General features: G+C 52.2%; 1 protein-coding gene across 4 annotated transcripts in view; it reads left to right on the top strand.

The window, feature by feature from the left end:
- LOC116410852 (ephrin type-B receptor 2) overlaps positions 1-15,271 on the top strand; it is a 51,393-nt gene that overhangs the window by 24,866 nt on the left and 11,256 nt on the right. For all 4 annotated transcript variants that reach the window (XM_031902062.1, XM_031902065.1, XM_031902063.1 and 1 more), the window contains exons 11-12: positions 7,545-7,738; positions 13,406-13,561. In XM_031902062.1, the coding sequence (XP_031757922.1) occupies positions 7,545-7,738; positions 13,406-13,561 (350 nt within the window). The remainder of the gene's footprint in view (positions 1-7,544; positions 7,739-13,405; positions 13,562-15,271) is intronic.

Here is a 15,271-nt window from a genome sequence, read left to right as displayed (position 1 = left end):
CGGCTGCCCCCGGGGCTACACAGCGGGGTATTTATATAAACTATAGTAGGGTTTCTGTAGCAAACACCCCAGCTGTACCAGTGCAGGAATGGCTGCCCCCGGGGCTACACAGCGGGGTATTTATATAAACTATAGTAGGGTTTCTGTAGCAAACACCCCAGCTGTACCAGTGCAGGAATGGCTGCCCCTGGGGCTACACAGCGGGGTATTTATATAAACTATAGTAGGGTTTCTGTAGCAAACACCCCAGCTGTACCAGTGCAGGAATGGCTGCCCCCGGGGCTACACAGCGGGGTATTTATATAAACTATAGTAGGGTTTCTGTAGCAAACACCCCAGCTGTACCAGTGCAGGAATGGCTGCCCCCGGGGCTACACAGCGGGGTATTTATATAAACTATAGTAGGGTTTCTGTAGCAAACACCCCAGCTGTACCAGTGCAGGAATGGCTGCCCCCGGGGCTACACAGCGGGGTATTTATATAAACTATAGTAGGGTTTCTGTAGCAAACACCCCAGCTGTACCAGTGCAGGAACGGCTGCCCCCGGGGCTACACAGCGGGGTATTTATATAAACTATAGTAGGGTTTCTGTAGCAAACACCCCAGCTGTACCAGTGCAGGAATGGCTGCCCCCGGGGCTACACAGCGGGGTATTTATATAAACTATAGTAGGGTTTCTGTAGCAAACACCCCAGCTGTACCAGTGCAGGAATGGCTGCCCCCGGGGCTACACAGCGGGGTATTTATATAAACTATAGTAGGGTTTCTGTAGCAAACACCCCAGCTGTACCAGTGCAGGAATGGCTGCCCCCGGGGCTACACAGCGGGGTATTTATATAAACTATAGTAGGGTTTCTGTAGCAAACACCCCAGCTGTACCGGTGCAGGAACGGCTGCCCCCGGGGCTACACAGCGGGGTATTTATATAAACTATAGTAGGGTTTCTGTAGCAAACACCCCAGCTGTACCGGTGCAGGAATGGCTGCCCCCGGGGCTACACAGCGGGGTATTTATATAAACTATAGTAGGGTTTCTGTAGCAAACACCCCAGCTGTACCGGTGCAGGAATGGCTGCCCCCGGGGCTACACAGCGGGGTATTTAAATAAACTATAGTAGGGTTTCTGTAGCAAACACCCCAGCTGTACCAGTGCAGGAATGGCTGCCCCGGGGCTACACAGCGGGGTATTTATATAAACTATAGTAGGGTTTCTGTAGCAAACACCCCAGCTGTACCAGTGCAGGAATGGCTGCCCCCGGGGCTACACAGCGGGGTATTTATATAAACTATAGTAGGGTTTCTGTAGCAAACACCCCAGCTGTACCAGTGCAGGAATGGCTGCCCCCGGGGCTACACAGCGGGGTATTTATATAAACTATAGTAGGGTTTCTGTAGCAAACACCCCAGCTGTACCGGTGCAGGAATGGCTGCCCCCGGGGCTACACAGCGGGGTATTTATATAAACTATAGTAGGGTTTCTGTAGCAAACACCCCAGCTGTACCAGTGCAGGAATGGCTGCCCCCGGGGCTACACAGCGGGGTATTTATATAAACTATAGTAGGGTTTCTGTAGCAAACACCCCAGCTGTACCAGTGCAGGAATGGCTGCCCCGGGGCTACACAGCGGGGTATTTATATAAACTATAGTAGGGTTTCTGTAGCAAACACCCCAGCTGTACCAGTGCAGGAATGGCTGCCCCCGGGGCTACACAGCGGGGTATTTATATAAACTATAGTAGGGTTTCTGTAGCAAACACCCCAGCTGTACCAGTGCAGGAACGGCTGCCCCCGGGGCTACACAGCGGGGTATTTATATAAACTATAGTAGGGTTTCTGTAGCAAACACCCCAGCTGTACCAGTGCAGGAATGGCTGCCCCCGGGGCTACACAGCGGGGTATTTATATAAACTATAGTAGGGTTTCTGTAGCAAACACCCCAGCTGTACCAGTGCAGGAATGGCTGCCCCCGGGGCTACACAGCGGGGTATTTATATAAACTATAGTAGGGTTTCTGTAGCAAACACCCCAGCTGTACCAGTGCAGGAATGGCTGCCCCCGGGGCTACACAGCGGGGTATTTATATAAACTATAGTAGGGTTTCTGTAGCAAACACCCCAGCTGTACCGGTGCAGGAACGGCTGCCCCCGGGGCTACACAGCGGGGTATTTATATAAACTATAGTAGGGTTTCTGTAGCAAACACCCCAGCTGTACCGGTGCAGGAATGGCTGCCCCCGGGGCTACACAGCGGGGTATTTATATAAACTATAGTAGGGTTTCTGTAGCAAACACCCCAGCTTTACCGGTGCAGGAATGGCTGCCCCCGGGGCTACACAGCGGGGTATTTATATAAACTATAGTAGGGTTTCTGTAGCAAACACCCCAGCTGTACCAGTGCAGGAATGGCTGCCCCGGGGCTACACAGCGGGGTATTTATATAAACTATAGTAGGGTTTCTGTAGCAAACACCCCAGCTGTACCAGTGCAGGAATGGCTGCCCCCGGGGCTACACAGCGGGGTATTTATATAAACTATAGTAGGGTTTCTGTAGCAAACACCCCAGCTGTACCAGTGCAGGAATGGCTGCCCCCGGGGCTACACAGCGGGGTATTTATATAAACTATAGTAGGGTTTCTGTAGCAAACACCCCAGCTGTACCAGTGCAGGAATGGCTGCCCCCGGGGCTACACAGCGGGGTATTTATATAAACTATAGTAGGGTTTCTGTAGCAAACACCCCAGCTGTACCGGTGCAGGAATGGCTGCCCCCGGGGCTACACAGCGGGGTATTTATATAAACTATAGTAGGGTTTCTGTAGCAAACACCCCAGCTGTACCGGTGCAGGAATGGCTGCCCCCGGGGCTACACAGCGGGGTATTTATATAAACTATAGTAGGGTTTCTGTAGCAAACACCCCAGCTGTACCAGTGCAGGAATGGCTGCCCCCGGGGCTACACAGCGGGGTATTTATATAAACTATAGTAGGGTTTCTGTAGCAAACACCCCAGCTGTACCAGTGCAGGAATGGCTGCCCCCGGGGCTACACAGCGGGGTATTTATATAAACTATAGTAGGGTTTCTGTAGCAAACACCCCAGCTGTACCAGTGCAGGAATGGCTGCCCCCGGGGCTACACAGCGGGGTATTTATATAAACTATAGTAGGGTTTCTGTAGCAAACACCCCAGCTGTACCAGTGCAGGAATGGCTGCCCCCGGGGCTACACAGCGGGGTATTTATATAAACTATAGTAGGGTTTCTGTAGCAAACACCCCAGCTGTACCAGTGCAGGAATGGCTGCCCCCGGGGCTACACAGCGGGGTATTTATATAAACTATAGTAGGGTTTCTGTAGCAAACACCCCAGCTGTACCGGTGCAGGAACGGCTGCCCCCGGGGCTACACAGCGGGGTATTTATATAAACTATAGTAGGGTTTCTGTAGCAAACACCCCAGCTGTACCAGTGCAGGAATGGCTGCCCCCGGGGCTACACAGCGGGGTATTTATATAAACTATAGTAGGGTTTCTGTAGCAAACACCCCAGCTGTACCGGTGCAGGAATGGCTGCCCCCGGGGCTACACAGCGGGGTATTTATATAAACTATAGTAGGGTTTCTGTAGCAAACACCCCAGCTGTACCGGTGCAGGAATGGCTGCCCCCGGGGCTACACAGCGGGGTATTTATATAAACTATAGTAGGGTTTCTGTAGCAAACACCCCAGCTGTACCAGTGCAGGAACGGCTGCCCCGGGGCTACACAGCGGGGTATTTATATAAACTATAGTAGGGTTTCTGTAGCAAACACCCCAGCTGTACCAGTGCAGGAATGGCTGCCCCCGGGGCTACACAGCGGGGTATTTATATAAACTATAGTAGGGTTTCTGTAGCAAACACCCCAGCTGTACCAGTGCAGGAATGGCTGCCCCCGGGGCTACACAGCGGGGTATTTATATAAACTATAGTAGGGTTTCTGTAGCAAACACCCCAGCTGTACCGGTGCAGGAATGGCTGCCCCCGGGGCTACACAGCGGGGTATTTATATAAACTATAGTAGGGTTTCTGTAGCAAACACCCCAGCTGTACCGGTGCAGGAATGGCTGCCCCCGGGGCTACACAGCGGGGTATTTATATAAACTATAGTAGGGTTTCTGTAGCAAACACCCCAGCTGTACCGGTGCAGGAATGGCTGCCCCCGGGGCTACACAGCGGGGTATTTATATAAACTATAGTAGGGTTTCTGTAGCAAACACCCCAGCTGTACCAGTGCAGGAATGGCTGCCCCCGGGGCTACACAGCGGGGTATTTATATAAACTATAGTAGGGTTTCTGTAGCAAACACCCCAGCTGTACCGGTGCAGGAATGGCTGCCCCGGGGCTACACAGCGGGGTATTTATATAAACTATAGTAGGGTTTCTGTAGCAAACACCCCAGCTGTACCGGTGCAGGAATGGCTGCCCCGGGGCTACACAGCGGGGTATTTATATAAACTATAGTAGGGTTTCTGTAGCAAACACCCCAGCTGTACCAGCGCAGGAATGGCTGCCCCCGGGGCTACACAGCGGGGTATTTATATAAACTATAGTAGGGTTTCTGTAGCAAACACCCCAGCTGTACCGGTGCAGGAATGGCTGCCCCCGGGGCTACACAGCGGGGTATTTATATAAACTATAGTAGGGTTTCTGTAGCAAACACCCCAGCTGTACCAGTGCAGGAATGGCTGCCCCCGGGGCTACACAGCGGGGTATTTATATAAACTATAGTAGGGTTTCTGTAGCAAACACCCCAGCTGTACCAGTGCAGGAATGGCTGCCCCCGGGGCTACACAGCGGGGTATTTATATAAACTATAGTAGGGTTTCTGTAGCAAACACCCCAGCTGTACCAGTGCAGGAATGGCTGCCCCCGGGGCTACACAGCGGGGTATTTATATAAACTATAGTAGGGTTTCTGTAGCAAACACCCCAGCTGTACCAGTGCAGGAACGGCTGCCCCCGGGGCTACACAGCGGGGTATTTATATAAACTATAGTAGGGTTTCTGTAGCAAACACCCCAGCTGTACCAGTGCAGGAACGGCTGCCCCCGGGGCTACACAGCGGGGTATTTATATAAACTATAGTAGGGTTTCTGTAGCAAACACCCCAGCTGTACCAGTGCAGGAATGGCTGCCCCCGGGGCTACACAGCGGGGTATTTATATAAACTATAGTAGGGTTTCTGTAGCAAACACCCCAGCTGTACCAGTGCAGGAATGGCTGCCCCCGGGGCTACACAGCGGGGTATTTATATAAACTATAGTAGGGTTTCTGTAGCAAACACCCCAGCTGTACCAGTGCAGGAATGGCTGCCCCCGGGGCTACACAGCGGGGTATTTATATAAACTATAGTAGGGTTTCTGTAGCAAACACCCCAGCTGTACCGGTGCAGGAACGGCTGCCCCCGGGGCTACACAGCGGGGTATTTATATAAACTATAGTAGGGTTTCTGTAGCAAACACCCCAGCTGTACCGGTGCAGGAATGGCTGCCCCCGGGGCTACACAGCGGGGTATTTATATAAACTATAGTAGGGTTTCTGTAGCAAACACCCCAGCTGTACCAGTGCAGGAATGGCTGCCCCCGGGGCTACACAGCGGGGTATTTATATAAACTATAGTAGGGTTTCTGTAGCAAACACCCCAGCTGTACCAGTGCAGGAATGGCTGCCCCCGGGGCTACACAGCGGGGTATTTATATAAACTATAGTAGGGTTTCTGTAGCAAACACCCCAGCTGTACCAGTGCAGGAATGGCTGCCCCCGGGGCTACACAGCGGGGTATTTATATAAACTATAGTAGGGTTTCTGTAGCAAACACCCCAGCTGTACCGGTGCAGGAATGGCTGCCCCCGGGGCTACACAGCGGGGTATTTATATAAACTATAGTAGGGTTTCTGTAGCAAACACCCCAGCTGTACCAGTGCAGGAATGGCTGCCCCCGGGGCTACACAGCGGGGTATTTATATAAACTATAGTAGGGTTTCTGTAGCAAACACCCCAGCTGTACCAGTGCAGGAATGGCTGCCCCCGGGGCTACACAGCGGGGTATTTATATAAACTATAGTAGGGTTTCTGTAGCAAACACCCCAGCTGTACCAGTGCAGGAATGGCTGCCCCCGGGGCTACACAGCGGGGTATTTATATAAACTATAGTAGGGTTTCTGTAGCAAACACCCCAGCTGTACCAGTGCAGGAACGGCTGCCCCCGGGGCTACACAGCGGGGTATTTATATAAACTATAGTAGGGTTTCTGTAGCAAACACCCCAGCTGTACCAGTGCAGGAATGGCTGCCCCCGGGGCTACACAGCGGGGTATTTATATAAACTATAGTAGGGTTTCTGTAGCAAACACCCCAGCTGTACCGGTGCAGGAATGGCTGCCCCGGGGCTACACAGCGGGGTATTTATATAAACTATAGTAGGGTTTCTGTAGCAAACACCCCAGCTGTACCGGTGCAGGAATGGCTGCCCCCGGGGCTACACAGCGGGGTATTTATATAAACTATAGTAGGGTTTCTGTAGCAAACACCCCAGCTGTACCGGTGCAGGAATGGCTGCCCCCGGGGCTACACAGCGGGGTATTTATATAAACTATAGTAGGGTTTCTGTAGCAAACACCCCAGCTGTACCAGTGCAGGAATGGCTGCCCCCGGGGCTACACAGCGGGGTATTTATATAAACTATAGTAGGGTTTCTGTAGCAAACACCCCAGCTGTACCGGTGCAGGAATGGCTGCCCCCGGGGCTACACAGCGGGGTATTTATATAAACTATAGTAGGGTTTCTGTAGCAAACACCCCAGCTGTACCGGTGCAGGAATGGCTGCCCCCGGGGCTACACAGCGGGGTATTTATATAAACTATAGTAGGGTTTCTGTAGCAAACACCCCAGCTGTACCAGCGCAGGAATGGCTGCCCCCGGGGCTACACAGCGGGGTATTTATATAAACTATAGTAGGGTTTCTGTAGCAAACACCCCAGCTGTACCGGTGCAGGAATGGCTGCCCCCGGGGCTACACAGCGGGGTATTTATATAAACTATAGTAGGGTTTCTGTAGCAAACACCCCAGCTGTACCGGTGCAGGAATGGCTGCCCCGGGGCTACACAGCGGGGTATTTATATAAACTATAGTAGGGTTTCTGTAGCAAACACCCCAGCTGTACCAGTGCAGGAATGGCTGCCCCCGGGGCTACACAGCGGGGTATTTATATAAACTATAGTAGGGTTTCTGTAGCAAACACCCCAGCTGTACCAGTGCAGGAATGGCTGCCCCCGGGGCTACACAGCAGCTTATTATATAAATTATAGTAGTGTTACTGTAGCAAACACACCAGTTTTACCAGTGCAGGGCAACAGGGTATTATATATTTATTACTTTAAAGCTCTTTCATATTTTAGTGTTACTGTTCCTTTAAGGAATTTGTTCCCAGAATCCCTTTGGTCTCAACCCATTGGCCCAAGCTATCCCCGCGGTTTCCATAGAGACTAACCCTGAGGCCTTTATCCCCTCACTGCAGGTTATTAACGCCATCGAGCAAGACTACCGCCTGCCGCCCCCTATGGACTGCCCCAACGCCCTGCACCAACTCATGCTGGACTGCTGGCAGAAGGACCGCAACCACCGGCCCAAGTTCGGCCAAATCGTCAACACGCTGGATAAAATGATCCGCAACCCCAACACGTTAAAGGCGGTAGCGCCGCTCTCCTCAGGGTACGTCCCCCCCCACTGTGGGGCATTAACTGTAGCCCTACATACCCGGGTATATAATCAGTGTGAGCCCCAGTAAGTGCCCCTGCCCCAATGTGGCTAATAAAGAGTTAATCCCAAGCTGCAGGCAAACCCTCAGTTCTCCCAGTAGGGCCCCTAAGTCTCCCCATATTCCTCCTGAATGTGGCTAATAAAGGGTTAATCCCAAGATGCAGGCAAACCCTCAGTTCTCCCAATAGGGCCCCTAAGTCTCCCCATATTCTTCCTGAATGTGGCTAATAAAGGGTTAATCCCAAGCTGCAGGCAAACCCTCAGTTCTCCCAATAGGGCCCCTAAGTCTCCCCATATTCCTCCTGAATGTGGCTAATAAAGGGTTAATCCCAAGCTGCAGGCAAACCCTCAGTTCTCCCAATAGGGCCCCTAAGTCTCCCCATATTCCTCCTGAATGTGGCTAATAAAGAGTTAATCCCAAGCTGCAGGCAAACCCTCAGTTCTCCCAATAGGGCCCCTAAGTCTCCCCATATTCCTCCTGAATGTGGCTAATAAAGAGTTAATCCCAAGCTGCAGGCAAACCCTCAGTTCTCCCAATAGGGCCCCTAAGTCTCCCCATATTCCTCCTGAATGTGGCTAATAAAGGGTTAATCCCAAGCTGCAGGCAAACCCTCAGTTCTCCCAATAGGGCCCCTAAGTCTCCCCATATTCCTCCTGAATGTGGCTAATAAAGGGTTAATCCCAAGCTGCAGGCAAACCCTCAGTTCTCCCAATAGGACCCCTAAGTCTCCCCATATTCCTCCTGAATGTGGCTAATAAAGGGTTAATCCCAAGATGCAGGCAAACCCTCAGTTCTCCCAATAGGGCCCCTAAGTCTCCCCATATTCCTCCTGAATGTGGCTAATAAAGGGTTAATCCCAAGCTGCAGGCAAACCCTCAGTTTTCTCAGTAGGGCCCCTAAGTCTCCCCATATTCCTCCTGAATGTGGCTAATAAAGGGTTAATCCCAAGATGCAGGCAAACCCTCAGTTCTCCCAATAGGGCCCCTAAGTCTCCCCATATTCCTCCTGAATGTGGCTAATAAAGGGTTAATCCCAAGCTGCAGGCAAACCCTCAGTTCTCCCAATAGGGCCCCTAAGTCTCCCCATATTCCTCCTGAATGTGGCTAATAAAGAGTTAATCCCAAGCTGCAGGCAAACCCTCAGTTCTCCCAATAGGGCCCTAAGTCTCCCCATATTCCTCCTGAATGTGGCTAATAAAGAGTTAATCCCAAGCTGCAGGCAAACCCTCAGTTCTCCCAATAGGGCCCCTAAGTCTCCCCATATTCCTCCTGAATGTGGCTAATAAAGGGTTAATCCCAAGCTGCAGGCAAACCCTCAGTTCTCCCAATAGGGCCCCTAAGTCTCCCATATTCCTCCTGAATGTGGCTAATAAAGAGTTAATCCCAAGCTGCAGGCAAACCCTCAGTTCTCCCAATAGGGCCCCTAAGTCTCCCCATATTCCTCCTGAATGTGGCTAATAAAGAGTTAATCCCAAGCTGCAGGCAAACCCTCAGTTCTCCCAATAGGGCCCCTAAGTCTCCCATATTCCTCCTGAATGTGGCTAATAAAGAGTTAATCCCAAGCTGCAGGCAAACCCTCAGTTCTCCCAGTAGGGCCCCTAAGTCTCCCCATATTCCTCCTGAATGTGGCTAATAAAGAGTTAATCCCAAGCTGCAGGCAAACCCTCAGTTCTCTCAGTAGGGCCCCTAAGTCTCCCCATATTCCTCCTGAATGTGGCTAATAAAGGGTTAATCCCAAGCTGCAGGCAAACCCTCAGTTCTCCCAATAGGGCCCCTAAGTCTCCCCATATTCCTCCTGAATGTGGCTAATAAAGGGTTAATCCCAAAATGCAGGCAAACCCTCAGTTCTCCCAGTAGGGCCCTAAGTCTCCCCATATTCCTCCTGAATGTGGCTAATAAAGGGTTAATCCCAAGCTGCAGGCAAACCCTCAGTTCTCCCAGTAGGGCCCCTAAGTCTCCCCATATTCCTCCTGAATGTGGCTAATAAAGAGTTAATCCCAAGCTGCAGGCAAACCCTCAGTTCTCTCAGTAGGGCCCCTAAGTCTCCCCATATTCCTCCTGAATGTGGCTAATAAAGGGTTAATCCCAAGCTGCAGGCAAACCCTCAGTTCTCTCAGTAGGGCCCCTAAGTCTCCCCATATTCCTCCTGAATGTGGCTAATAAAGGGTTAATCCCAAGCTGCAGGCAAACCCTCAGTTCTCCCAATAGGGCCCCTAAGTCTCCCCATATTCCTCCTGAATGTGGCTAATAAAGGGTTAATCCCAAGATGCAGGCAAACCCTCAGTTCTCCCAATAGGGCCCCTAAGTCTCCCCATATTCCTCCTGAATGTGGCTAATAAAGGGTTAATCCCAAGCTGCAGGCAAACCCTCAGTTCTCTCAGTAGCACCCCTAAGTCTCCCCATATTCCTCCTGAATGTGGCTAATAAAGGGTTAATCCCAAGCTGCAGGCAAACCCTAAGTTCTCCCAATAGGGCCCCTAAATCTCCCCATATTCCTCCTGAATGTGGCTAATAAAGAGTTAATCCCAAGCTGCAGGCAAACCCTCAGTTCTCCCAATAGGGCCCCTAAGTCTCCCCATATTCCTCCTGAATGTGGCTAATAAAGAGTTAATCCCAAGCTGCAGGCAAACCCTCAGTTCTCCCAATAGTGCCCCTAAGTCTCCCCGTATTCCTCCTGAATGTGGCTAATAAAGAGTTAATCCCAAGCTGCAGGCAAACCCTCAGTTCTCCCAATAGGGCCCCTAAGTCTCCCCATATTCCTCCTGAATGTGGCTAATAAAGAGTTAATCCCAAGATGCAGGCAAACCCTCAGTTCTCTCAGTAGGGCCCCTAAGTCTCCCCATATTCCTCCTGAATGTGGCTAATAAAGAGTTAATCCCAAGCTGCAGGCAAACCCTCAGTTCTCCCAATAGGGCCCCTAAGTCTCCCCATATTCCTCCTGAATGTGGCTAATAAAGGGTTAATCCCAAGCTGCAGGCAAACCCTCAGTTCTCCCAATAGGGCCCCTAAGTCTCCCCATATTCCTCCTGAATGTGGCTAATAAAGGGTTAATCCCAAGCTGCAGGCAAACCCTCAGTTCTCCCAATAGGGCCCCTAAGTCTCCCCATATTCCTCCTGAATGTGGCTAATAAAGGGTTAATCCCAAGCTGCAGGCAAACCCTCAGTTCTCCCAATAGGGCCCCTAAGTCTCCCCATATTCCTCCTGAATGTGGCTAATAAAGGGTTAATCCCAAGCTGCAGGCAAACCCTCAGTTCTCCCAATAGGGCCCCTAAGTCTCCCCATATTCCTCCTGAATGTGGCTAATAAAGAGTTAATCCCAAGCTGCAGGCAAACCCTCAGTTCTCCCAATAGGGCCCCTAAGTCTCCCCATATTCCTCCTGAATGTGGCTAATAAAGGGTTAATCCCAAGCTGCAGGCAAACCCTCAGTTCTCCCAATAGGGCCCCTAAGTCTCCCCATATTCCTCCTGAATGTGGCTAATAAAGGGTTAATCCCAAGCTGCAGGCAAACCCTCAGTTCTCTCAGTAGGGCCCTAAGTCTCCCCATATTCCTCCTGAATGTGGCTAATAAAGAGTTAATCCCAAGCTGCAGGCAAACCCTCAGTTCTCCCAATAGGGCCCCTAAGTCTCCCCATATTCCTCCTGAATGTGGCTAATAAAGGGTTAATCCCAAGCTGCAGGCAAACCCTCAGTTCTCCCAATAGGGCCCCTAAGTCTCCCCATATTCCTCCTGAATGTGGCTAATAAAGGGTTAATCCCAAGCTGCAGGCAAACCCTCAGTTCTCCCAATAGGGCCCCTAAGTCTCCCCATATTCCTCCTGAATGTGGCTAATAAAGAGTTAATCCCAAGCTGCAGGCAAACCCTCAGTTCTCCCAATAGGGCCCCTAAGTCTCCCCATATTCCTCCTGAATGTGGCTAATAAAGGGTTAATCCCAAGCTGCAGGCAAACCCTCAGTTCTCCCAATAGGGCCCCTAAGTCTCCCCATATTCCTCCTGAATGTGGCTAATAAAGGGTTAATCCCAAGCTGCAGGCAAACCCTCAGTTCTCCCAATAGGGCCCCTAAGTCTCCCCATATTCCTCCTGAATGTGGCTAATAAAGAGTTAATCCCAAACTGCAGGCAAACCCTCAGTTCTCCCAATAGGGCCCCTAAGTCTCCCCATATTCCTCCTGAATGTGGCTAATAAAGGGTTAATCCCAAGCTGCAGGCAAACCCTCAGTTCTCCCAATAGGGCCCCTAAGTCTCCCCATATTCCTCCTGAATGTGGCTAATAAAGGGTTAATCCCAAGCTGCAGGCAAACCCTCAGTTCTCCCAATAGGGCCCCTAAGTCTCCCCATATTCCTCCTGAATGTGGCTAATAAAGGGTTAATCCCAAGCTGCAGGCAAACCCTCAGTTCTCCCAATAGGGCCCCTAAGTCTCCCCATATTCCTCCTGAATGTGGCTAATAAAGAGTTAATCCCAAGCTGCAGGCAAACCCTCAGTTCTCCCAATAGGGCCCCTAAGTCTCCCCATATTCCTCCTGAATGTGGCTAATAAAGAGTTAATCCCAAGCTGCAGGCAAACCCTCAGTTCTCCCAGTAGGGCCCCTAAGTCTCCCCATATTCCTCCTGAATGTGGCTAATAAAGAGTTAATCCCAAGATGCAGGCAAACCCTCAGTTCTCCCAATAGGGCCCCTAAGTCTCCCCATATTCCTCCTGAATGTGGCTAATAAAGAGTTAATCCCAAGCTGCAGGCAAACCCTCAGTTCTCCCAGTAGGGCCCCTAAGTCTCCCATATTCCTCCTGAATGTGGCTAATAAAGAGTTAATCCCAAGCTGCAGGCAAACCCTCAGTTCTCCCAGTAGGGCCCCTAAGTCTCCCCATATTCCTCCTGAATGTGGCTAATAAAGAGTTAATCCCAAGATGCAGGCAAACCCTCAGTTCTCCCAATAGGGCCCCTAAGTCTCCCCATATTCCTCCTGAATGTGGCTAATAAAGAGTTAATCCCAAGCTGCAGGCAAACCCTCAGTTCTCCCAATAGGGCCCCTAAATCTGAGTTAGGGGGAGACTTGCCCCAGGGGGGTCAGTAAGTTCTGGTTACAGGTGGTTTCCTGGTTAATAAATCGGCGCCGGTACCAGACTGAAATGGACCTGTATGGGGGGGGGGGGGGGGGTTTATTTCATGTTCAAATGATTTATTAGAAGGCAAAGTATAGAGATCCATATCATGGACGGACCCCTTATGTGGAAAACCCCAGGCCCCCAAGCATTCTGGGTAACGGGCCCCGTGCCTGTTCTACAGCAGAGACGCTTGTCCTGTAATGCCCCAGGGGTATAAGGGGGGGGGGATTGTGTCTGGCTCAGGGGGGGGTGCAGCTGTGTTTGTACAGAGGAACATGAACCAACCTGCCCCCGTCCGGCTGACAGTTACTTGCCCCGGGCGCTGGGGGGGTATGTGTGGCGCTACTGCTGCTGCCTGACGTTACACGGGGCATTGGGGCAATAAGGGGGGGTAATGCCCCCCCGGCCCCCATTCTCTAGTGCAGGGGGTACATTCCAACCTCTCCTCGTGGCACTGGGTAGAACGGGGGCAATTGGGGCAGCATATAATAAACATATATTGGTTTGTGCCCCGCAGAGTAACCCTTCCCCTGCTGGACCGCACCGTGCCCGACTACACCAGCTTCAGCACCGTCGACGAATGGTTGGACGCCATCAAAATGGGGCAATATAAGGAGAGTTTTGCCTCCGCCGGCTTCAGCGCATTCGATGTCGTGTCGCAGATGAGCATGGAGTAAGTAATACCCCCCCTGTAACCCTGGTACCCCCCCGCCTGCGGGTATATACAGCCCAGAGTAATACCCCCCATTACCCTAGTACCCCCCGCCTGCGGGTATATACAGCCCACAGTAATACCCCCCCATTACCCTGGTACCCCCACCTGCGGGTATATACAGCCCAGAGTAATACCCCCCCCCGTAACCCTGGTACCCCCGCCAGCGGGTATATACAGCCCAGAGTAATACCCCCCCGTAAGCCTGGTACCCCCCCGCCAGCAGGTATATACAGCCCAGAGTAATACCCCCCGTAACCCTGGTACCCCCGCCTGCGGGTATATACAGCCCAGAGTAATACCCCCCGTAACCCTGGTACCCCCGCCTGCGGGTATATACAGCCCAGAGTAATACCCCCCCATTAACCTGGTACCCCCGCCTGCGGGTATATACAGCCCAGAGTAATACCCCCCCATTAACCTGGTACCCCCGCCTGCGGGTATATACAGCCCAGAGTAATACCCCCCCATTAACCTGGTACCCCCGCCTGCGGGTATATACAGCCCAGAGTAATACCCCCCCATTACCCTAGTACCCCCCGCCTGCGGGTATATACAGCCCAGAGTAATACCCCCCCATTACCCTGGTACCCCCGCCTGCGGGTATATACAGCCCAGAGTAATACCCCCCCATTACCCTAGTACCCCCCGCCTGCGGGTATATACAGCCCAGAGTAATACCCCCCATTACCCTAGTACCCCCCGCCTGCGGGTATATACAGCCCACAGTAATACCCCCCATTACCCTGGTACCCCCGCCTGCGGGTATATACAGCCCAGAGTAATACCCCCCCATTACCCTGGTACCCCCCGCCTGCGGGTATATACAGCCCAGAGTAATACCCCCCCCGTAACCCTGGTACCCCCCCGCCTGCGGGTATATACAGCCCAGAGTAATACCCCCGTAACCCTGGTACCCCCCCGCCAGCGGGTATATACAGCCCAGAGTAATACCCCCCCGTAACCCTGGTACCCCCCCGCCTGCGGGTATATACAGCCCAGAGTAATACCCCCCGTAACCCTGATACCCCCCCGCCAGCGGGTATATACAGCCCAGAGTAATACCCCCCATTACCCTGGTACCCCCACCTGCGGGTATATACAGCCCAGAGTAATACCCCCCCCCGTAACCCTGGTACCCCCGCCAGCGGGTATATACAGCCCAGAGTAATACCCCCCATTACCCTGGTACCCCCACCTGCGGGTATATACAGCCCAGAGTAATACCCCCCCGTAAGCCTGGTACCCCCCCGCCAGCGGGTATATACAGCCCAGAGTAATACCCCCCGTAACCCTGGTACCCCCGCCTGCGGGTATATACAGCCCAGAGTAATACCCCCCGTAACCCTGGTACCCCCGCCTGCGGGTATATACAGCCCAGAGTAATACCCCCCCATTAACCTGGTACCCCCGCCTGCGGGTATATACAGCCCAGAGTAATACCCCCCATTAACCTGGTACCCCCGCCTGCGGGTATATACAGCCCAGAGTAATACCCCCCCCGTAACCCTGGTACCCCCGCCTGTAGGTATATACAGCCCAGAGTAATACCCCCCATTACCCTAGTACCCCCCGCCTGCGGGTATATACAGCCCAGAGTAATACCCCCCATTGCCCTAGTACCCCCGCCTGCGGGTATATACAGCCCACAGTAATACCCCCATTACCCTA

The sequence above is a fragment of the Xenopus tropicalis genome, chromosome 5 (genome assembly GCF_000004195.4).
Source record: "Xenopus tropicalis strain Nigerian chromosome 5, UCB_Xtro_10.0, whole genome shotgun sequence".
In the NCBI taxonomy this organism is placed as follows: domain Eukaryota; kingdom Metazoa; phylum Chordata; class Amphibia; order Anura; family Pipidae; genus Xenopus; species Xenopus tropicalis.
The sequence above is the reverse complement of the archived record's forward strand: the minus strand, read 5'-3'. Positions and strand labels throughout refer to the sequence as shown.